At 48.3% G+C, this 22,200-nt stretch overlaps 8 protein-coding genes across 8 annotated transcripts; 5 read left to right on the forward strand and 3 right to left on the reverse strand.

The window, feature by feature from the left end:
- Positions 1 to 373: 373 nt before the first annotated feature.
- Positions 374 to 2,954, forward strand: ARB_00293 (C6 transcription factor, putative; the record flags this gene model as incomplete). Its single annotated transcript, XM_003013429.1, has 5 exons — positions 374 to 625; positions 743 to 1,553; positions 1,621 to 1,926; positions 1,976 to 2,530; positions 2,602 to 2,954. 5 exons carry the CDS (start codon positions 374 to 376, stop codon positions 2,952 to 2,954), a joined length of 2,277 nt encoding a protein of 758 aa, XP_003013475.1.
- A 1,008-nt stretch (positions 2,955 to 3,962) lies between these two features.
- ARB_00294 (F-box domain protein) lies at positions 3,963 to 7,207 on the reverse strand (the record flags this gene model as incomplete). Its single annotated transcript, XM_003013430.1, has 2 exons — positions 3,963 to 6,945; positions 7,032 to 7,207. The coding sequence occupies 2 exons, from the start codon at positions 7,205 to 7,207 to the stop codon at positions 3,963 to 3,965; spliced, it is 3,159 nt and encodes a 1,052-aa protein (XP_003013476.1).
- Positions 7,208 to 8,846: 1,639 nt separating this feature from the next.
- Positions 8,847 to 10,946, forward strand: ARB_00295 (uncharacterized protein; the record flags this gene model as incomplete). Its single annotated transcript, XM_003013431.1, has 5 exons — positions 8,847 to 9,265; positions 9,330 to 9,764; positions 9,827 to 10,208; positions 10,291 to 10,426; positions 10,519 to 10,946. The coding sequence occupies 5 exons, from the start codon at positions 8,847 to 8,849 to the stop codon at positions 10,944 to 10,946; spliced, it is 1,800 nt and encodes a 599-aa protein (XP_003013477.1).
- Positions 10,947 to 11,928: 982 nt separating this feature from the next.
- ARB_00296 (uncharacterized protein) lies at positions 11,929 to 12,339 on the forward strand (the record flags this gene model as incomplete). Its single annotated transcript, XM_003013432.1, has 1 exon — positions 11,929 to 12,339. The coding sequence occupies one exon, from the start codon at positions 11,929 to 11,931 to the stop codon at positions 12,337 to 12,339; it is 411 nt and encodes a 136-aa protein (XP_003013478.1).
- Positions 12,340 to 13,004: 665 nt separating this feature from the next.
- Positions 13,005 to 14,711, reverse strand: ARB_00297 (uncharacterized protein; the record flags this gene model as incomplete). The annotated part of the gene is made up of 2 exons (XM_003013433.1): positions 13,005 to 13,595; positions 13,656 to 14,711. The coding sequence occupies 2 exons, from the start codon at positions 14,709 to 14,711 to the stop codon at positions 13,005 to 13,007; spliced, it is 1,647 nt and encodes a 548-aa protein (XP_003013479.1).
- Positions 14,712 to 16,417: 1,706 nt separating this feature from the next.
- On the reverse strand, positions 16,418 to 17,639 carry ARB_00298 (uncharacterized protein; the record flags this gene model as incomplete). The annotated part of the gene is made up of 4 exons (XM_003013434.1): positions 16,418 to 16,563; positions 16,635 to 17,170; positions 17,246 to 17,499; positions 17,592 to 17,639. The coding sequence occupies 4 exons, from the start codon at positions 17,637 to 17,639 to the stop codon at positions 16,418 to 16,420; spliced, it is 984 nt and encodes a 327-aa protein (XP_003013480.1).
- Positions 17,640 to 18,266: 627 nt separating this feature from the next.
- Positions 18,267 to 20,467, forward strand: ARB_00299 (uncharacterized protein; the record flags this gene model as incomplete). The annotated part of the gene is made up of 3 exons (XM_003013435.1): positions 18,267 to 18,458; positions 18,571 to 18,871; positions 18,933 to 20,467. 3 exons carry the CDS (start codon positions 18,267 to 18,269, stop codon positions 20,465 to 20,467), a joined length of 2,028 nt encoding a protein of 675 aa, XP_003013481.1.
- A 1,026-nt stretch (positions 20,468 to 21,493) lies between these two features.
- On the forward strand, positions 21,494 to 21,989 carry ARB_00300 (uncharacterized protein; the record flags this gene model as incomplete). The annotated part of the gene is made up of 3 exons (XM_003013436.1): positions 21,494 to 21,730; positions 21,808 to 21,885; positions 21,957 to 21,989. The coding sequence occupies 3 exons, from the start codon at positions 21,494 to 21,496 to the stop codon at positions 21,987 to 21,989; spliced, it is 348 nt and encodes a 115-aa protein (XP_003013482.1).
- Positions 21,990 to 22,200: the final 211 nt, after the last annotated feature.

The following is a 22,200-nucleotide window of genomic DNA, read 5'->3' on the forward strand; positions in this document are numbered from 1 at the left end:
CAGCGAGACAAACGCTTCACCACCGAGCAGAAGCACTCTGACAGCCTCTTAAACTGCGCCTATTTACAAGCAACCGAGCCTGTGTCGCCTGCTGCCCTGCCATTGCCCGACCGCTACGCCGCTGTCCCACACACTCTCGCCCCGTCTTCAACGCCTTGTACTCACCCGCATTCCCACGGCGAAATCGAGAAACAAAACCTAAAGAAAAAGAAGCAAAAAGCCTGCGCGGCCGCGGATTAAACCGGCAGGCCTGGAGGGTTCTTTTTGACTAGGGTGAAGGGATATGGTGATAGCGGTTTCGGAGGCAGCTCCCCAGCAGCGCATCCACAGCTAGTTTGACACAGCAAGATACCTGGAGCAGTGAGTGGGGGTGATGTCGCCAGGTGGTGGACTGCGCTCCCGTGCTGCAGAGAGAACAAAGAGTAACAGCGGAGACGAGGGAGACAGCGACGACGGTAGGGCTAGGAGAACGTCGCTGAAAGGCCTAAGCGGTGGGAGACAGAAGAGGTCTGCGCCTGGTGGTGCGCAGAGCAGCTCGCCGCAGAGTGCGACTGGAGATGGCGACGAAGACGAGAAGCGGAGGCACCCGGTGAAGAGAGCTTGTAATGAGTGTCGTCAGCAGAAGGTGAGCACTCTGTGTATGTATAAGTTATAATTCAGCACTGACGAAACTGTCACGTAGCTTCGCTGTGATGTTGTTCAGGACCCTTTTACAACCTGCACTCGCTGCCACCGGCTAAAGCTGCCATGTAAGATCGAAGCGAACTTCAGACGGATTGGCAAACGCAGCCGTAATGCGGAAATGGAGCGGGAAATCATAGAATTGCGAAGACAGGTTGTCAATGCCAATGCCAATGTGCAGTTCCTGGCCCAGCAGCAGCAGCAGCAGCAGCAACAACAGCAGCAGCAACACCATCTGAACATGCCCGCAGCTGGTCATCTTCCGGTACCATCTTCCATGCCTTACAGCCCATCAACGAGCTCGATGCGCCCTCAACAAGCGGACCAGGCCTCGGCTGACTACTTGAAACCACACGAAGCTGTTGCATCATTGTTAGATCTCAAGTCCGGTGGTGACTATCTGCGAAGCCCACCTGGCAATATCATAGACGTGAAACGACTGGAAGATGTGACAATCCCTTTAGATCGGACCGCAGAGCTTTTCACGAGATTTTTTACATACTATCACCCTTTTCTTCCATTGCTTGAGGCTCAAAAGACCCCGGAGGAATATTACGATACGTCTCCTCTCCTTTTTTGGACCATCCTCGCAGTTGCTTCCCGCAGGTACCAGACAGATTCATCTCTTCTGAATGCTTTGTCCGGTCCCGTTTTGCGGTTGGTGTGGAGCACACTTGCAGACGTCCCACAAAGCTATCATGTTGTCAAGGCTTTAGCATTGCTTTGTACCTGGCCGTTTCCTACTAGTAGTACGTCCACGGACCCTACTTTCATGCTCTGTGGCATGATGCAGCAAATAGCACTCCAAATAGGCCTACATAGGCCGTCCCATGCACAGGACTTCTCCAAATATAGAGTGGAGTTGAGAGAGGGTGAGCTAAATGATAGGGTGAGGACGTGGGCATTTTGTAATATTGTTGCTCAGCGGTACGTTACTAGCCAATATCTCCCCATATCTTGGCCCTATGCTAACGATTGCTTCTAGAGTTGCAACTGGCTATGGACAGCCATCGTCGACACTGTTTGACTGTACCCTTTCTTCGAAGGAGGCGGATCTACGACTCCCTCCTGAGGTTAGAGTGCGGCTACAGATTGAAAAGTTCTGTGATAAAATATCACAAACATTGTACACAAACCATCGTGACCCAGTGGGTGTATTAAGCGACAAGGAGCGAAACATCATGGCATCAGTGCTGTTCAAAGATTTTGAAGATCTGGAGAGTCAGGTCCGAACAGAGACAAATTGTATGCTCCCATCCCTTCACATATGCGCTACAGAGCTAACAGGCAGTAGCTATAACGAATGTCTATTTACGAGCCGCTGGCCTACATCTACATCTCTCCATTTTCTTTGAGAACCCGAGCACCAAGGACTACCGCCAAGGCCTATCAGCTCTATACCTTGCAACAACTGCCTTTCTTGAGGCGGCTTTTGGACTTGAAACCTCCACAGGGCCGGTCCTATCCTATTGCTCTAACTACATTTACCAGATGACCCTTGCCGCAGGATTCAGCCTTTTCAAGCTGTGCAACAGCTTTTTCGCTGTCCATATTGATATGAGCTACACGAAGTCTCTTTTTAGTCGCACTATATCAGCCCTTCGCCACATATCTGTGATGAACAACGATCTTCCGCAACGATTAGCTGAAGTTCTAGCTCAAATGTGGCGAATGAACGGTGTTGGCAGCCGAAATAATCAGGACCAAAGGCATCAGGGAGAAACTAACTCATCGGATACGGGAGACTCACTTATGCTAAAGGTTCGCTGTAGAATGAGCATGTCACTTGTTTTCGACTCCGTTTGGCGATGGCGAGAGGATTTCCAAGCCAGAGGAAGGAATTTTGAAGGTAAGACGCCCGCTATCCCAATATCCTTTTCCATTTTCGATTGTGTACACAGAATTAACTGTCTACAACAGCGTATCTCAAAAACCCAACAAATCCAGACTCCGGAGCTGACTCCTCAGCCTCGTGTTCCTCCACCGCTGCCATCCGAACATCGACATCCACTCCTGCACCACCTGTGCCAGAAGGCGTGAGTGCAGTCTCGGCAGCTGATCCCACCCTTACCTCCCCAGCCTTGACGGCTGGTCCTGTAACTACGGGCCCTAGTTCTCCTCCGGGTCCAACACTGGGAGGCTTCAACTCGTCCTCCCTTTCCAGTGCTTTCCTAGAAACAAATTATGAAGTGTTCGACCCTTTAAATTGGATGCTTGATGGCCTTGTAGAATTTCCTTACTTATATCCTGGTGTTCAGGGCCTGGAGGTGTAGGTAGGTAGGGAAAACATCCATTTACCCAGGGGCTGCTACTGTTTTCTTAATTCCGTTTATTTTTCATAGGGAAGTTTATTTCATCTGTACATGATACCAACGTACCCGGGACACATTTTCGGCCGGATTTTGAGCCCTTGGCTTCTATTGGGAGTTTTCACGATAATGGGAAATATGAAGCTCTTTGCTTACGACGGAGAGAAGTACATACTAGCTTCTGAATTGGCGTAAATGCATTAATACTATTACACGTATTATTATAAATTGACGATTTTCACGTTCATTGATTCTACAACTACGGAATTCATCACATTTGAACATATATTTGAACATACCATGGTAACTATTGTCAGCAGACTGAGAAGTTGTCAAGACCCTTTCACGGCTACAGCCTCCTCCACCTACATTACCAGTAGTAGTGTCCCTAGCTAGTGTGGAAAGCTGATAGCAGCAGTCAGAAAGGCTAGGGGCGCAACTCAGAGCACAGTAATAGTGTGAATGACCAGGCTTGGCCGTTAAATAGCTCGTTCAGATCCTCCAAAGCAGGCAGTAATTTGTATGGGTGACTTTGGATCGTCGTCCGGCGGACCAACCAGTCAACTAACTGGTTAGCTATATAGTTGTTTAATAGTATTATTGTCAACTAGCTCGTCAACACGCGAAGATGACACCTGAGGTGGGCGATACGAAGTCGCCGTTGCTGTAGATTAGTTAGCAAGAGATCCAGGTAGTTGTTTATCAACTAGCTAACTGATACGCCAACCGATGATGACCGCAATCGAAGGAGGTGTCCCTTGGTGGGGAAGTAGTATAAAGGAGCTTGCTGAGAGATATGGTCAGATAGAAAAGAGCCAGGATCCATTCGGGGTAAATTTGACAACCCGGGAAAGCAAGCATAGTTAGTTAACTAATATTTATTGACGCGTAAGATGTGAGCCAAATGGGTGTCCAGCAATGGTAATATCAAAATCGAACAACCGTACAAATTTCAATTACATCAAGGGAATATTACATTACTGCACACTTTGAATCTTTGTTCCTCTTTCGTTCGCCCTTCAGCTTGGTCCATTGTTCTTTCCAGTCGTCTGACCGTGCCGTAGAATTTAATCGAATATCAGACTGGGACGTTAGAATATTGCGACCAGTGCGTTTGTCAAAAAGACCTCCCCCTGTATTTAAACGACGCCGAGGCACATCCTGAGAGCGAGACCGCGATCTTTGGACTCCAGGATGTGAATTGTCAGAGGATCTGTAGTTAGTAGAGAGCCAGCGACCACCGCGTGACTGGGGGTTCCCCTGAGGTTCGTCGGGGAGTGAGCTTGTTCCGGATATCTGGCGTTCAACAGGCAATGTAGGAACATTTGGTGAGGAGTCTGGAGGGTGAGAAGTGTGTGTCATGGACACTGGGTTTGGTGAAGGTATATAGGGATGCCGTTGCAGGGTATCCAGTTGCGCGGCCTGGTGCCCTGATATGCTTGGGTGTGAGTGATCTGGAGTAATTGTATTCATATTTTGCACGCAAGCCTGGTTCCCCGTCGCTTGTGGTGGTAGATTGGATGGTGCAGCATGGCCAGGCAAGGAAGTGAAATTGGCCGGTGTCAAGGCTGTGGGATGTTGCATGGAAGGAATATGGGGTAGAGGAAAAGCAGGGCCAATATTAGTAGGGGTATTGTTGGAAGGCGGCGGAGAACTCATGCTGGTTGTGCTAATGCCAACCTGACTATTCGACAAATGCCTATTACCACTCGCGACTAGGTTCGGAGGCGAGATATCTGAAATTAAAGATGTGTTGGGGTAGTTTATTGGGCTGTTAGTGGCACTATTAGAAGGAAGAGGGCGTCTTGGTATCGTGATGCTAGGCCGGCTTATAGTTGTTTGCGAACGATGTAACGATGAGCTTCCCGAGGAGTCAATAGTTGATGTCCGCGACCTGCGTAGCCCGTGGCCGACATCTCTAGGCGGGCTACCAGGTGGAGGCTCCGTAGCACTTGGTAGAATACCCATCCGAAAGTGGTCCGGTAGAGGATCGCTTGCATCTTCCGTGTATGGAGGGGGCGGCGGAACCCAGTTATCCGCATCACTCTCATGGGGCACGACAAACTGTCTGCGGCGAGGCCCAGAATTGAGGGCTGGACGGGCCGTTTCAAATCTACTTGCAGCGAGGCTACGAGACGCCGCCGTCGCTGCCCGTCGTAGTGTTTCTGTAGAGCGAGGAGAGGTATTGCTATACGGGCTATCTAGAAAGGGTAGAGCACTCCTGGCCCCGCCCCCGGGAGTTGGTGGGAGGGGGGGTGATGACGGTTCTTCATCGGCATGAGATACGACAGGAGGTATGCTATTACGCCAGTTCGACCTTGATGGCGTATGTCTGGCAGCCATAGTTCTCTGACGACTGATTTGGGCTCTCCTTTTCTCGAGCTCGACTTCAGCATCGAGCGTTGCTCCTTGTTCAGGCAGCTCAGTTGGGACTGCCTCGCCAGCTTCAATAATGAGTTCTTCATGGGCGCCGTTTTTCGGGGAGAGCTCAAAATCAAACAAAATGACCCTGCCCCCATCAATAGGCATAGTATCCCCGGTAATCATGCTGAAAGAAGAGTCGACGCCCCCCGGTGCTACTGCAACAAGCCTACATAGCTTCCTGGAACTAGAAGTCTCCCCTTTCGTGTTCCGCATCCATCTCATATCCGTAATATCGTTGGTTGCTTCAATTGGATGCCCGGATATAAAGCTCTTTGAGCTTTCGATATGTTTATTGAGACGTTGAAAGTTGGTAGCCTCGTATGATAAAGAACCATTTTCATCGATGCGAGGGATGGTAGGTTGGGGACGTGCTTGAGAATCCTTTCCAGAATCTTCAGGCTTTGTCCTTGATGCCGGGACTCCAAATATCCATATCCCAGACTTCTCAAAGCTTGCTGCTATATATTTACCGTTTTCACTAGCAACAGGTAGTAAATTTGGTCGAGGCTCGTCTCTCTCTATATCAGCTCCAGGCCCGACTAGATAAAGTGTTCCGCCCGTGATATTATCGACTTGGGATATACGGAAGGCCTTCACACGATTATCGTACCCTACAAAGAAGATAGAGTGGTCACCACTTTCGGCAGGGGGTATCAAACTAGAATAGCAGTAGCCCTCACCAACCTCTGGGAAAAGAATCTGCGTTGTCCACATCCGACTGTGGAGCTCTGGTAGGCTAAGATCAAACCCAGGGTCAGGAAGAAGGGGAGGGGATATCATGATAAAGTTGTTGGCGTGAGGGTCGTCTGAAGAACCAAAGAGCATGGAACCATCAGAGGAAAACGTTAACGTTGATATTCCCTCACACCTCACTGCTCGATGGGCAGTGGATAATATATTTTCTCCCAAAGCATAAATTTCAATCCCACCGTCAAATGCAACTGCCAGGACAGAGGCATAGGGTGAAAACTCTAGGGACAACGGGACCTCGTGAAGCTCAATTGTCTGAAGAAGTCTAGCATGCTGGACTTGCAGCTCATACAACCGTACCCGGTGACCAGAAGATGCAACAGCTAATAGGGAACCGTCATCGAGAATTGCAGCCGTGGTAGGACGGCGTAGTATCTTCAGTTCATGGAGTATCGAGATATGCTCTTTTGTAAGATCTATCACGAAAATCCTAGATGAACTTAACGCCAGGAGTAACCGGCCATGAGCAGAGAAGATGAACCGCAACGCTTCACCTTGCGGGGAGGCGGAGGAAGAGCTTACTGATGCTGATATAAGTTTCACAACGGTCTGCTTTGGCCGAAGAAACGCAGCAAAAACATGGCTTCTGGCAACCTGGATGAATTTCGCTTTCAGTCTCTCAAGACTGGCTGATTCCAGAGTCTCCGCGGCTGAATCTGACGGCGAATAGTAGTCTGCTAAATGGTGACGATACAGACTTGGACAATCAGATATCTGTCGCCATGCACGGTTGATCAAGGTTAGTGAAGCAAAGCAGTTTGCATCAACCAAGCGTAATATTCTGGCCACGAATGTTAACAAAATCTGCAACAAAAAGAATAAACCCGGTTGAAAAGCCAACCACCGGGTATTGGTTTTTTGGCATACCTCTCGATAACGACCCGAGGAAGTCGGTGAAATGCAGCAGCAGGTTGTTCACCTGCAACATCCCCCTGGCCTTCCAAGCCGTCACGCCTGATACCGCACTCATCCAAAGTCATGTAATCGCTACCCTGAATTTCATGGATATCTCCAGGCAGGACAGAGAGTTGGTTCCCTTCCATGGTCCTAGCAGTCATTTACCGTCACGATCCATGGTTGTATCCAAATAAGCGCACGAGCTTCCCGTTGACGTCGCCTCTTATACCATACAGCGTGAAGGATCTATGTACCACTACCCACGACTCGCGGAAACAAAAGGAAAAAGAGAATGAGTGTAGAATGCGTGGCGATGCTTTCTCCAACTTCTCGATTTATATCTAGTTTCAGACGATCGTTTGCATGGGAGCAGCCACCCAAGATATATATCATGCACGTCGTCAAGGCCACCAGGGATGAAACGGGGTCGAAGCTTTCGAATGTTGCCCTGGCGCTCCACGGAACTCCCACGAGCGAGCTAAAAAAAGGACGGCCAAATTCCAGCCACCTCAAGCTTAATAAAATAAAAATAGCAAAAGTCTGGGTGGTGGTCAGCTATTCTTTTTCTTTTTCTTTTTTTTTTTTTTTTTCGTAGTTTGCTGGCCCCTGAAGGCAAAAGAGAAAACAACGAAAAAAAAAAAAAAGGGTCCCGTCGTTGAGGGGTCACATGACCCAGGCAACTCCGCTGGTTCGAGCTGCGAAAGAAAGAAAAAGAAAAGCGGAGCGAGTTTGCTGCATGGCTTGCAACCCGAACTCCCACCTCCCACCAGGCCGCACAGTGCCTCGACGCATCGGCGCGTCAGTGGTCTTCCCGCGGACCGGCTGCACTGTGACATCCCATCACTAATGCTCGGTATCCCTGGGCCCTCCCAATGGCCTCTCCCGCCCCATTCTCGGTTTGTCTTCGACGTCGAAGGGATGATGAGTCAGCCTCAACGACAGCAACACTGGCCAATCAGAGGCAATGCCGCTAGTCCGGAAGAGAACTAACCTTATTGGAGTATGGACCAATGAAAAGCTGTCGATTTGGGCGGGGCATCTTAATAAGCGATAAGGCGCCACGTTGTTCCGGGCCGAGACCCATTGGCCAATTAGGGCGGGGGAAGCTGGCAAGCAGAAGCCCTTGCATATCGAAAAAGAGAAAAGCGGCAGGGAAGAAAAAAAAGGGAGCACAGCACATTGATACGACCGAGATGCAGGACGTCGCGGGCTCGAAGGCACTTCTAGAAGACGCTGTCTCTGCGTGATGGGTGCGAGCGCTGGCTGGCTGGCTGTTTCGCGATCAACTGGGAGCTCTGGATCTTGGGACTTGACGCCACCTTTTTTTCATTCCTGAAAAGAAAAAAAAAACCCCGTTTACCCGATGGTAGTGTCACGACCTCTACGGAGTACCAATGCAGATTTAAAGACCCTCAACCAGCTATATAACATACAGGATAGCGAAGAGTCTTCGCCTAATCCAAGGAGAACGCTCGTTGCTTCATCGCATAGCATTGCATTTCTTCATTCGTTTCCAGGATGGCAGCACCGGCTCGTCCTGCCACAGTCGCGCCTAGGGACACTCAGCAGTATGCCCTCAGCACTGGATCGCGTCCTTACCGGTCACACAAAGTCCGGGCATGCGACTTATGCCGAAAACGCAAGTCTCGTTGTACGGTTGATCTGCCCGGCCAGTCGTGCCTGTTGTGCAGAGTTCAGGGGGCAGATTGCCATTATGGTGAGGATAAGTCCAACCTAATAGACCAGTCCGCACCAACCACCAGCGCAGAAACCAAGCCCTGGAGCATGCCTCCTGATACCAAAGGGCTAAAGAGAACGCATGATGAGATGAGCTCGGCATCGCCTGCTAGAAATCTGATGGAGATTCCGCAGGTGGCATCTAAAGAAAACCTTGTCAAGCCCACTCCTAAAGCAGAGAAAGAACAAGGCTATAGGCACGGGCCCGGAGAGTCCGTACATATTGTCGGCCCGGTTGCCGCAGCAGATGCACAGGTTATTGAACGGTACAGCGAACGGTCAAATAACCACAGCCCAGACCGAAAGACGCCTTATAACGTCTATTCCAACGACCCGAGAAAACCTATTCTATACACTACTGTATCGAGGCGACGGCAGGGCCTCAGGACGACCGGAACTCCCGGCGAAAATCAGCGGGAGATTATCGAGCAGGTATTAGGTCCGTTCAAACACGATCTAGTCAAGATGTATGTTCCATGAGTCTACCCATCTTCTTGCGAAATGTATCGGTCACTCACTAGTGCTTCTTAGATTCCTTGACAAGATCAATGCTTCTTTCCCAATATTTGACGAAGAAGCGTTTTTGAGCGGGTATGAGGCTGAAGACGACAGTGTCCCACCTGCATTGTTGTGTCAGGTATACGCTACATCATTAATATATTGGAATCAATCGCCGGTTCTCGCACCACATCCAAAACCTGATGTCAGGTATGCAGTTAACATGGCCGTGGCTGCGCTCCATGAAGAGTTTTCGGCTCCCGGGTTGTCGACTTTGACTGCGGCTTTGATCGACCTAACGGGCAGGCCTATCTTTTCTACTACGGGAAATGCCATTAACAGTGGCCGCACCGTGGCCCTTGCACACTGTTTAGGCCTTAATCGAGATCCAAGTAACTGGAAGCTCTCTCGTGCAGAGAAGAACCAGCGTATTCGACTCTGGTGGGGGGTTGTCATCCATGACAAGTGGTAAGCCCAGACTCGTCTCATCATTATCGCTGTAGCCATGTATCATTAACCCCGGGTAACAGGGCAAGTTACGGCCATGGGGTACCGCCTCATATCTCGCGGAACCAGTATGACGTTCCTCTTCCCACAATCAGCGTCCTGGTACCGCAAGCGAATCCCACACAGCAAAGAGTCAGAACTGCACATTGCTATATTGCCTTGTGTCAGCTAACTGAGATTCTTGGCGATCTTCTTCCTTTGGTATACGGGCTCCAACCGAGACCTTCGAAAGAGACATCGAAAATTCTCAGGAGAATGAGATCAGATCTGGATCGGTGGGAAGACTCTTTGCCGGACTGGCTAAAAGTGCCACAAGATCAAGACACACCGTCAACCTCGGGAGCCAGCAGCATGCAGCTCGCATTTTTGGCTCTCAAAATGCTTGTTTGTAGAGTTGAACTCCAAGTAAGCCTCCATACTTCCTTTGCCAGCGCAACGGCAAGCAAATCTTCATGACGCTAATCAACTGGAGGAGGAATGGCTGCAGGAAGTTAACCCCTCAGACAACCCCAACACAGAGGCACGCCGATACTTCCAAACGGAATGTAGAAAGGCAGCGGAGGAAATAGTTCAGTTCATGCTCTCACTTAGGAAACCGCAGTATCAGGAGTTTTGGATGTCCTGTAAGTTTAAGTGAATTTCACCTCCATCCAACAGGAGTCCAACGCGGTACTGACCTTAATTGCAGATAGTTCATACCATCTGACGTCGACAGCAACCCTTCTTGTCCGCTCTGCGCTAGAGACATCCGATCCGGAGATTGCTCGATCCTGCCTTAACAATGTCAGTATCCTCCGTGGCGTTCTTGAAAAGGCCCGATCTGAAAATGACTGGGATGTTGGCGACATGTGTTTGGATCACTGCGAGAAGATTTTGAGCAAGCACACCACCGAGGAGGTCGTGCAAGCTTCGGAGCTTAATCGAAACGCAACCATAAATCACCACGGTTCAGATGCTCCTGAAACCGTCGTAATGACACCGTATGATCGAGCAAACCACAATGATATTGTTGACGATATGATGTCCATATCTGGTACGTTTGGGACGATGGATGGCTTTCCTTTTGATATGACCGGAATCTGGGATGTATCGGGCCTACAAGACCAGGATACCAACTTCATAAACATGACGCCGTTGCCGTAGGAAAAGTTGAAAGGAAGATTTTAAAAATTTCTGCATGTTTCCTTTGCTGGCAGTGTATATATTCTTTGTTTTCTTCCTTTCTTTCTTTCTTTTTTTTTTTTGTTTGTTTTAGTTATTGGGTTGTGGGCGGCCTTTTATGATTCGAATACCCCCTGTATTTATTATATATGCGGCAGCCGTGTATCATACATAACTATCGTTGCGCCACATCTTCTGCTGAACCGAACATGACCTTTTATCATTTTCTTGCCCGATAAAGAGACCCAGACGGATGGCAAAGAGGAAAATGGGAGCCGAAATGGCCTTGCTGTTTGTCTAATTCCCCGCGGGCACCGTTATACGTGGGATAACCCAAAATCTATTTGACCACCGCAACCTTAACGATCTTTATAACTAGTTAGTTAGTTATTGACCAAACAGGCACCGAGTTGGCTTGCTAATGGCAAGCATGTCGACTTTTCCTCTCCGGCACGGCCAGCTGTTTTCCGCAGCGTCCATCACTCTGGCTTTCCCGACACACTTTTCCGTCTCACGGCAGTTTATATTGGTCATTGAAACCCTTCCCGGACCCCGTATTGGAGTATGGAACGACTCTTGTGGGGGGATAAACGGTTGATGCGGCTAAGCCTGCCCCCCTGGCAGCTCTTCCTGGGCTGGAGTAGGAGAATGCCATGGTTGAGACATGCATTATCCAACCAGGTACAGGCGGTTCTCGATCGCTGCTTTCAATTAGCGACAGTCGCGCAACCCCGCAAACATAAGCGCTCCGGATATTCGAGTTGCGTTGTATATTATAGGCGGAGGGAAGCCCGTACGTTTGTGTCTCCATTCTAGGTCTATCCCAGGTTGAGTGCTACGTTAATTTGGCTCTATCCAACCAAATACCATATGGGGAGAATGTGATCCAAGGCAACATTGATATCTACAAAATATGTAGCCGGGACGCAGGCAAGTGAGGCAGTCAAGTGGAATGGAATACAGCATGGATACAAAATACCCCATCCAAACGCATGACTGTCGGTGTGGCCACAAACTGATCTATATATCCAGCTGGGTATGGTGGCTGCTGGCGTTTGCTGGCGTTTTTGCTGCTCTGAATCGTTTGATTCCGCAGCTCCCCCGTGTCAACGCGCTGACGAAAGCCACTGCTACCAAATTAGAGATTGTAGGGTATGAGTTTTCTCTTCCAGTACAAACAAATATGATTGTACTAGATTTGAAGGCTGCTGGTATACCAAATGCTGCTAAAGTTAACTACTGCAAAGAGGTTGGCATCACTGTTTTCCCGGAGGGAAGACTGGTGTTTCATTATCAGACGTCGACGGATGCGGCAGAGAGGTTGGTAAAAGCCCTATCTCTATTAATTCAAGATGCAAAAGCCGGAGCTTTATAAATTGAGGCCCCCGGGAGTGATGTGAAAGGAGGTTGTTAGTGTTTAACATTAGTACTCTGTAGTATGAGAATGTTTCCAACTTCAATAATTCCAGCTAACCCGGTACCTTATCCAGTTCTCGTTTTGGAGATTTGAATGAGATGCATTGCGATAAAGTACACTTTGAACTTGTTTACAGTATCAGGAGTATGTAACTGAAGCTGGCGCATATCCATTAGCATCGATTGGAATAAATGATTCCCCAGCCCCTGAAAATTGGACAAGAGGAAACGCCAAATGTTGGAATAGTATTATGCTGCACATGCCAATATCCACCGGTATGCAAGAGAGTCTAAAGGAAGGGATTAATATCAAATGTAATGGTACAGCAATGTAGGCAGGGGAGAGAAGAGTCGTAAGACAACACAGTTGGGGCCTCATGTAAACATTAGAAAAAAAAAAAAAAAAAGAGAGATTTGATATAAAGACAGGTTAGAAATATAAAAAAGGAGTAAGCAATTCGGAAGGATGTAGTAGGCGAACTCTCCATAGAACCGTCGATTAGTAGCCAAGCTGTACAGTAGGGAATGAAACCCAAATCGGCCTACCATTCATCAACATTCCTCTTTTATGCATGTTTTCCATTTCGAGATTGTGTCAGGCCTGGCTCAGGAATTTGCGGTGGTTTATTTACCGCCACTTCCAAAGAAGCCTGTCAAGCTGTTCTTCATTCCTTTCATCTGTTCTTCTCTAGCCTTCTCCTCTTCGGCAGCCATTTCGGCCAGCCATTTCTCGCCGTTCTCTCGGATTTCCTTTTCGATCATCTCATATTGCTTCTGGCCTCTCTCACGGATTTGATCCCAGAGCATCTTTCCTTCCTCGATACCACCTGATTGGCCATCTTCAAGACCAGCTATCGATGATCCAGCGGGCTTTATGCCAAAGAGGGAGCTAATGCTACCCACACTGTGTTTCGGTCTCTTGGCTCTCTCTTCAGCCAGTTGCTTCTCGAACTTGTCACGCATGGCCTTCTCTCGCTTGGCAAATTCGGCAGGGATGAAAGTCCCTTCGAAGGACTTGAGAACAGGTCTGACATCATCGATGCCCATTCCAGCAACGTATTCCAAGAAAGGGATCAGAGCAACAAGTGACTTGTCCTTTGAATCTCCTTTCCACTTTGGTAGTATTATCGCGTTTTCGGGTTGGCGTTTGGCGTGAGGGGCATGAGTATCGATCAATATAACTTTCGAAAGATCGCGGTTTAGGTAAGAGAGGTCCTAAATTTAACATGTAAATAAAAACTCTGAGTGAAATATAAAGCACAACTGAAGAATTACCTTGACATATTCGCCATCCTCATACTTGGTGGCCTCCCTGAAGAGGGGCCACCTAATAATTCTGTATGGGTCAAGCTTCCGCAGAACCTGGTCTGCCATCATGCTGGGTACAGTTGTGAACAGAACCAATTCATAATACTGGTTGAGATAGCGGAGGAAGTAATCAACACCAGGTCTCTTCGCTACTCGCCATCCATGCTCACGGGTCCATTCGCTGTGAACAAGGAGATCCTCGAGACTAATGACGAGAGTGTATGGCTGTCTAAACTGAGGATCTTCTTCGGGCAGGAGCTTTTCAAAGGCCGGGTCCTTGTAGTAGCTTGTGATATCGGACAAGCGGGCTTTGATGCGGTTAAAGAGGAGGCCGAACCCCCATCCAGAGGGTGCATCTGGGTGTGCACTTTCTTCTTCCTTCGTATCCCAATTGCGACCAAGATACGCAGTACCGGCAATAGAGAGGCCCAGGAAGGCAGCAAAGGTCAAGTTGGTCATTTTATTTCTGCGTCTTTCAAGAGACGAGACGTATTCGTCTTTCGGAGTATCACCACGACCCCCGTCATCCTCGGATTCCTTCTCCGGATCCTCGGTCAGATTGAGTCCTCTACTGCGGCGCTTCGATTGTGACTCCACTTCTGCACCTAGAGTAGACGGAATACCTTGGGTCAGATCTGGAAGAGGTTGTTCTTGCTGATTGACATTTTCTGGCTCTGACTTCTCATTCTCGTTCTCGGCGGACTGTTGTTTTGGCCTAGCCCCAGCCTCCGCAGATTGAGGAGCTGTATTCTTTTGTGATTCAGAGGATGTCTCGAATTCGACTTGTTCTTCCGAGAATTTGTCTGTAGCAGGTGTCTTTGGCTGAGGAACAACTCTGGGCTTCTGGTCGTCCGACAGGGTCCCCGACGAGGGAGCAGAGGATGGGATCGTGTAGCCACTGGGTTTCGATGGCTTTTTAGAGTCACGGGCGTAGTATCTGGCATATGAGGATGTGAGGGACAGCCTGGTGCCAGCTATTATGGCCCTCTGTCTTGCGAGTGGAAGTATAGCGCGTGAAAGCATCTTGGGCTGTATGTGCCGTGACCTGACGTCGTTTGTTCAACAAATATCAGACAACTAGCTCCCTCATTGACTCATACTATGAGCTTGCTGAATGAATATGCAAAAAGGACAATCCAATTTCTCACAGCTTCTGCTTCTCCCTCTGCTGCCCTGAGGCTCTGACGTAGAGAAAAATTGATGTCTATAAAATCGGAAAAGCTTCAACTTTCCCAGAAGGGACTAGACCCGCAAAATCAAATCACGTGATATAATGTATTATATAATCGTCTATTCCTTCGAGCCTTTTCTCGCCCGAACATTTTCAGCTTCAGATTCTTCGTTCTTTTCCTCTCTCTCTCTCTCTCTCTCTCTTTCTTTTCTTTCTCTTCTTCTTCCCAGAAAGTTATTAATCGACCCCAGTGAGTGAAATTTGACACCTTGCTCGCCGTCAGTGCCCATTGTGTTGTAATAGCTGGGTAGATCAAGGATATATGACATATCTCATATAGCCATCGCGCCACCAAGAGAAACAGCTAGGGCTTCCTATGAGTTGCTTGGTCTCCGTCGGTGTCGACACATCAGTTACGCTCTTCTCCGTCGCTTCGTGTTGAACTCGCTCTCTGGCAGAAGCTTGATTTCACTGGAGAATGGTAGACGGGCTACCTGCGTGGTCGGGACCTCTGCAGCTTTGAGCATCGTATGCCTTTCTATCGTTTTTTCGGTTTCGGCCCTGCAACGACTACCATGATACCGCCATCCACTAAGGGTGTGAGTCGCCAGCTGAAGGAGCGAGAACAGGAAAACGAGTGTAGATTCTTCGATCTGCCCTGGGAGCTCCGGTGTAAGGTGTACTCGTATGTCTTTTCAGGACCGCCCCGGATCGTGAAACCCGTCAGGCGAACTCGTAAACCAACCGACCAAGAGCTGGCCTCATCACCGTTTGGCCGGCACAGGCGTACAAGTATCATGCTGGCCTCCCGCCGATTCCACGACGACGTATCCCAATACCTCTACTCCTCGTACACATTCCGCATCTTTCCCGTACAACATCAGCCGTCCATCGTGCCGAACGTCTGCGACCTCGCGCCCCGATATAAGAGTGCGGTGAGGGTTTTACGGCTCGTGCTGGGCTCGAGCTGGACTGAGCCACCGGAATCCTGGGTTGTAAATGAGAAACTCGGGCTTAAATCAATGGAAGGAGTCCATACGTTGGAGATACTCGTTCTGTGTGACCCGTCAAACCCAATGTTTGAGCCGTTCCGCATTTCCAAGGATTTTTATACCAAGTTTTCATGCCGGCTCCTGCATGGCATACTAAAAGACCTTCCGAGTTTGCGATATGTTGTCATTGATGGTTACTCGTCGATCGAGAGAAATGGCGGCCTGGTCAGTGGTCTGGTTCAAGAAATTCAGACCACGAAGAAGAAGATTCGATGGGCTGGTCCCTTCAAATCATCGAATTCATCTACTGCTCCCTGTTGATAATACAAGCACTTGTCTGGATATTTCATGATTCCCCGGTTTTCTTTGACATACATAGCGTTCCAACTTTCACTGTATCGATAGATTTTTTCCATATAAGTACATACATTAATAGACTAAGTATTGCTCTTACCATTGATTGTTAAGTTATGAATGGGCCATTAATATATAGAATGCTACTGTATATCATGTAGATGAAGTCGTATTTCAAAGGGAGGATATAATGATACATAGGCAACAGAAAATTATATTTCCTCATCAGTCTCCATCATGTCTTGCTGGTGTGCCTTTGATCGACTATCTCGAGCTAGAGATGCCTCCTTATCAATCATCTGTCGGGATACAGCCACAATGTTGTCCTCTATAAGCTGTTGACCAACATCCTCAATGTCTGTTGAAGAGAGAAATTCAAAGTTAGTCAAGGTATGAATATAAATGCTGCGCTGATCAAGGGGGTCCTACGTTTCTTGGGGTCCAGTTTTCCAACATATCGTGTCTTGAGCTGTTCCGGTGTCAGCTCCGATTCCTCCTTAACCCTCTTTTCGTATCCTTCAGCGAGTCCAACAAGCTTCTGCAGCCGCTCCACATTTTCTTTACGCTCCTCCCTAAAGTCGTTCATCTGAAGAGCTTCAGTCCATACGTGCTTGTGGAGGTTCATGAGCATATTCTCTTCCAGGCCTGTCTTTCGGTAGTTGATGGCAATACTGTAGTAATGACGGTTCAAGCCGTGAATCAAAGCTTGAATGGATGGTTTATTAAGGTGTCCAAGGTTAGATGTGGTCTGACGAGGTTCCTGACCCATGACAAGAGTCTGAGGGGATATTAATCGGAAAGCATCGATGACAACTTTCCCCTTGACGGATTGTATAGGATCAACGACAACGGCAACGGCACGAGGAGTGAGCTGTTCAAAAGACTGTTGAGTGTTGATATCAACTGAAGAAAGCCAACACCCAAATCCTGGATGGGAGTGGTACCATCCCACGACGGTTTCTGGTCTGTACATTCACTTATGAGTAAAAGAACAGATAATCCATGGAAGCAGGGATAAACTGTAATCTGTATCACTGTACCTTCCTGTCTGTCGAAGCATCTCCATCATCTTTGTCTGAAATACGGGATCAACAGCTTCGACACTGACCCCGGTACCACTCTGGGGCATAGCGAACACATCTACAACTCTGACTGTGTATTCATCCACAAATTCTCCCAGCATCAAGCCCATCACTTCCATAGGTACGCCCGCACGGCCATGCCGTAACATCTTAAGAAGAGCCAGAGAGGATATATGAACGGTCTCGGAGTTATCAATAAGGTTGGGGGTATCCTATTCAGGCCTTGGGTTAGATATGGGGTTTCCATGAAACGCAAAAGGCGCCATGGCCATAGAAACAAGGTAGACATAGAATGATATCTTACCCCCTGAGGAGCATTACTCATGCCCATGCCCTGGGCAGCTTGTAACATTCGGCTAAACCGTTCCATGACGACAGCCTGCTGTGCCTTATTGCGAGGAAGCTTTGAAGTGTAGCTGCGGTGAAAGAGGTAGAAAAAGGTGTCGCACACAAACGGCCGGTATCTTCCTAGCCACGAGTTACTGGCCTAGGAGCAAGGAGAAGCAGTGAAAGAAAGGGCAAAGGGAAGGCAGGAGTCGAGCTTGTGCTTGTTGTTTGTTGCTTTGCTTTGCTTTGCTTTGGCTTTCTAAGGTCCACGAACGTCTCTTTTTTGGCCGAAGTGGACGGAGCGCCAGCTGCCCGGTTCCGGCAAGTTAATCCGGGAGCCGGTTTCCTGCTTAGTCAGCCGTTCCTGTTCATGCATTTCAACTTCTCATCGCCCAAGGAGAAACATTTCATCATTTCGCATTCTACGTTTGCTCGCAGCAGCAGCAGCTAAGCTCTTAACAGGACTCCTTGATTTGCGATATTGTTACTCTCACTGTGTTCTCCACGGGCTATGGGGCTTGCCGTTTCTCTCTGACTGTTTGACCTCCCCTACCCCTTTCGCAGGCTTGGTTTACTGCGACAGAACAACTATATACCTGCAAACTGTTCTTGAAGCTCCTCCGTTACCCGAATTACCCAAGGCTTGCCCATCATGACGGGGTTTGCACCGCTAGATGCTCCCGTTACGAATGGGTCCACGGATAAGAAGCGCATTGCCTACTTCTATGACTCGGATGTGGGCAATTATGCCTACGTCGCTGGGCACCCCATGAAGCCTCATCGCATTCGGATGACCCACAGCTTGGTGATGAACTATGGACTTTATAAAAAGATGGAGATATATGTAAGTTTGTCTAGCCCGTTGTTTCATACTTTTCGAGCCTATTTTTGCTGTTTTTCAGTACCGAAATTCAAACAGGAAATTGATAACTGATGGGAAACAACTTGATTTATAGCGCGCAAAACCCGCCAGCAAATTTGAGATGACGCAGTTTCATACCGATGAATACATAGATTTCCTTGCCAAAGTTACACCCGATAATATGGACCAGTACGCGAAGGAACAGAGCCGTTATAATGTTGGTGATGACTGCCCTGTGTTTGACGGTCTTTTTGAGTTCTGTGGAATCAGCGCAGGAGGCTCCATGGAAGGTGCTGCGCGCCTCAACAGAAATAAATGCGACATTGCAGTCAACTGGGCGGGTGGTCTTCATCACGCAAAGAAAAGTGAAGCAAGCGGCTTTTGTTACGTTAACGGTAGGTCTACGCCTGTTTCTTCCTTTCTTCGAGAACGAAACTGACAATTTTTTCATCTAAGACATTGTTCTCGGCATTCTCGAGCTTCTGCGTTTCAAACAGCGTGTTCTTTATATTGATATTGATGTCCACCATGGGGATGGTGTCGAGGAAGCATTCTATACTACCGACCGTGTTATGACGGTCTCATTCCATAAATATGGAGAATACTTCCCCGGAACCGGCGAACTGCGCGACATCGGTGTCGGTGCAGGGAAGTATTATTCTGTCAACTTCCCTCTCAGAGATGGCATAGATGACGTTTCTTATAAAGGCATCTTTGAACCGGTTATCAAACATGTTATGGAATGGTACCGCCCAGAGGCTGTCGTCCTTCAGTGCGGTGGTGATAGTTTGTCTGGTGACCGTCTGGGATGTTTCAACTTGAGTATGCGTGGTCATGCAAACTGCGTTAAATACGTCAAAAGCTTCAACCTCCCTACATTAATCCTGGGGGGTGGAGGTTACACAATGAGAAACGTTGCTCGAACGTGGGCATATGAAACTGGTGTGCTTGTTGGAAATCAGCTTCCAACAGAGCTTCCATATAACGACTATTATGAAGTAAGTTTTTCAGATTATCCAACACTCTATGCAGGCTGTGTGCTTACGGTATTTCAGTACTTTTCTCCTGACTATGAATTGGATGTTCGGCCATCGAACATGGATAATGCCAACTCCAAGGAGTACCTGGAAAAGATTCGAATGCAAGTTGTTGAAAATCTACGGCGCACTACGTTTGCTCCATCAGTCCAAATGACAGATGTCCCGAGGGACCCATTAGTTGATGGTATGGATGACGAAGCGGATGCTATCCTCGATGACCTTGATGAAGATGAGAATAAGGATAAGAGATATACAAAACGACGATTTGACAACTACGTCGAAAAAGATGGCGAACTAAGCGAGAGTGAAGATGAAGAATCTGCAGCTGCAAACGGTGTCCGTCGCCAACCCAATAGAGAAAGGAGGCGAGGGAATATCAATTACCGTCACCTGGATGGGGACTCCATTATAGACAGTGGGATTGTTACTCCTCGAGACGAGTCATCCATGCCGGAGGAGGAGCCTGAGCAGGCTGATAAGATGGACGAAACAGAAAATGCAGAACCTCCTGCCAAGCCCTCTCCTGCCGTTGAACCTTTAACCAAGCCAGATTCACAAATGGAGGATGATGAGACTCCGGTCGCCGAAACCAACGGTGCCGCTCAAGAGGTCGAGGAGAAAGAGCCTCCCGTTTCCACACCTGCCTCGAACTTAGCAGTTCCTCATGACAATGCTGACGGGGACACCACCATGGAAGACGCAGATGTTAATATGGACGAAACTATCGAGCTAGAACCTCCAGCTGAGGAACAAGAGGAAGAATCTGCTGCAAAGGCTCCTGCACGGGAGACGACACCCCCAAAACCGCCAGCGGCGGAAGAAACCAAGTCGAATGCTTCTGGGGCAGAAAACACTGCTGCAGAGCCTACGCAGGTAACTGATACCACGGAAGCCAAGGAAACAAAGCTTGATACTGATGAGTCTAAGGAGGTTCCAAAAGAGAAAGAGTAACTTGGTGCTCTTTCCTTTTCCTTCCTGTTATCTTCTGGTTTTTCTAAATTGAACACACTGTTGCTATGTAACTGTTATTGGCGCTTGGGGGAAATATCCATCTAGGAGTTTTGCTTTGGGATCCAGCATGGCGAGGAATGACATATGGAAAAGGAGGCGTCGGCTGTCTCTGACGTATGTTCCGTGAATACGTCAATTGTTCTTCTCTGGTTTTTTTCTTTGCCATTTGACAATGCCTTATTCTTTGCCAGCTTTGCTTTGCTCTCGCCATCTAAACTATCTACTCTTGTACCTGCCCTGTAACGATGGACCCAACCTAACCCGGACAAATGAAGATCACATGACTTCCTAATTGGTATTATTTTAGGTCTAGGGTAAATCACGTGAGGGAAACACGCTATTCTGTTTTGGGCCAACCAGAAAACACCGCCAAGATTTTTCTCTCTGCCCACATTAAGCGAAATCCATCTTTGCTGGAAACCGTCGAAACGCCTGAATTTGAAGATCGCAAGCTGTCAATTCTCGGATTCCACGACCACCCAGCCTTCTTAAGTCGTTTCCCTGTGTCGGTAGAAATCTGTCATCATGTCGAAGAGAGGGTAAGCTAGGCCACATTTTGACGTGTCCGCTGATATGCAAGCTCTTGCGTCGAGGCCTGTACTTCAAGTCTAGGAAGCGAAAAGCAGACGAGCACAGCAGCAGCATCGCGAATCAGAGGAATATAGCTAACATAATTGTGTGATATTAGTCGTGGCGGTGCCGCCGGCAACAAGCTGAAGATGACCCTTGGTCTCCCAGTGTACGTATCTGCGATTTCCCCAGTATCCGACATGAAATACACCACTGCGCCATCCGCCTGCGAAGGACAGAAAAAAAATATGCGAATAGAGACTATTATTTACAAAAGAGTTGGATTAGCCCATTGGGGGTGGTCGAATTAAGCGTGGATGACGGAGTTCTTTCGACGGCAGGACGTTACATGTTCAACTTTACTGATATCTGTACCCTCAACATAGTGGTGCAGTCATGAACTGCTGTGACAACTCCGGTGCCCGAAATCTTTACATCATCTCCGTCAAGGCCACCGGTGCCCGCCTCAACCGTCTCCCCGCTGCTGGTGTTGGTGACATGGTTATGGCTACTGTTAAGAAGGGAAAGCCAGAATTGAGAAAGAAGGTTATGCCCGCTGTTGTTGTCCGACAGAGCAAGCCATGGAAGCGACCTGATGGTGTCTTCCTCTACTTTGAGGACAATGCTGGTGTCGTAAGTGCTCATTGCTCAACCCCCAGTCACTTCGGTCCTATAGCAGAGTTACTAACGTGAATAATTAAATTATATAGATTGTCAACGCCAAGGGTGAAATGAAGGGATCCGCCATCACAGGACCAGTTGGAAAGGAAGCCGCGGAACTATGGCCCGTAAGTCCTTTTTTAAACCGAAGCCAATGCTGCAAACTGTGCTCTGACTAACTGTTTTTTTCTTCATCTAGCGTATTGCTAGTAACTCCGGTGTTGTGATGTAAGAGGTTGGCGACAGGTTACCAGGGGCGTTGATTCTTAATTTTATGTGATACGCAAAAAATACAGCCATAGTTTTCTCGCCTTTTCCTATATTTGGCTCTGGCGGTCATCCCTGTTGTATGAGAGCATAGCACTTCCCCATGCGGGCCTCACTTCCGAGCCTCGGTGGGAAAATACCCGACTTTCACTGAGATATACAGTCAAGTCTCAAAT

The sequence above is a fragment of the Trichophyton benhamiae genome (assembly GCF_000151125.1).
Source record: "Trichophyton benhamiae CBS 112371 chromosome Unknown contig00070.0, whole genome shotgun sequence".
NCBI lineage: Eukaryota > Fungi > Ascomycota > Eurotiomycetes > Onygenales > Arthrodermataceae > Trichophyton > Trichophyton benhamiae.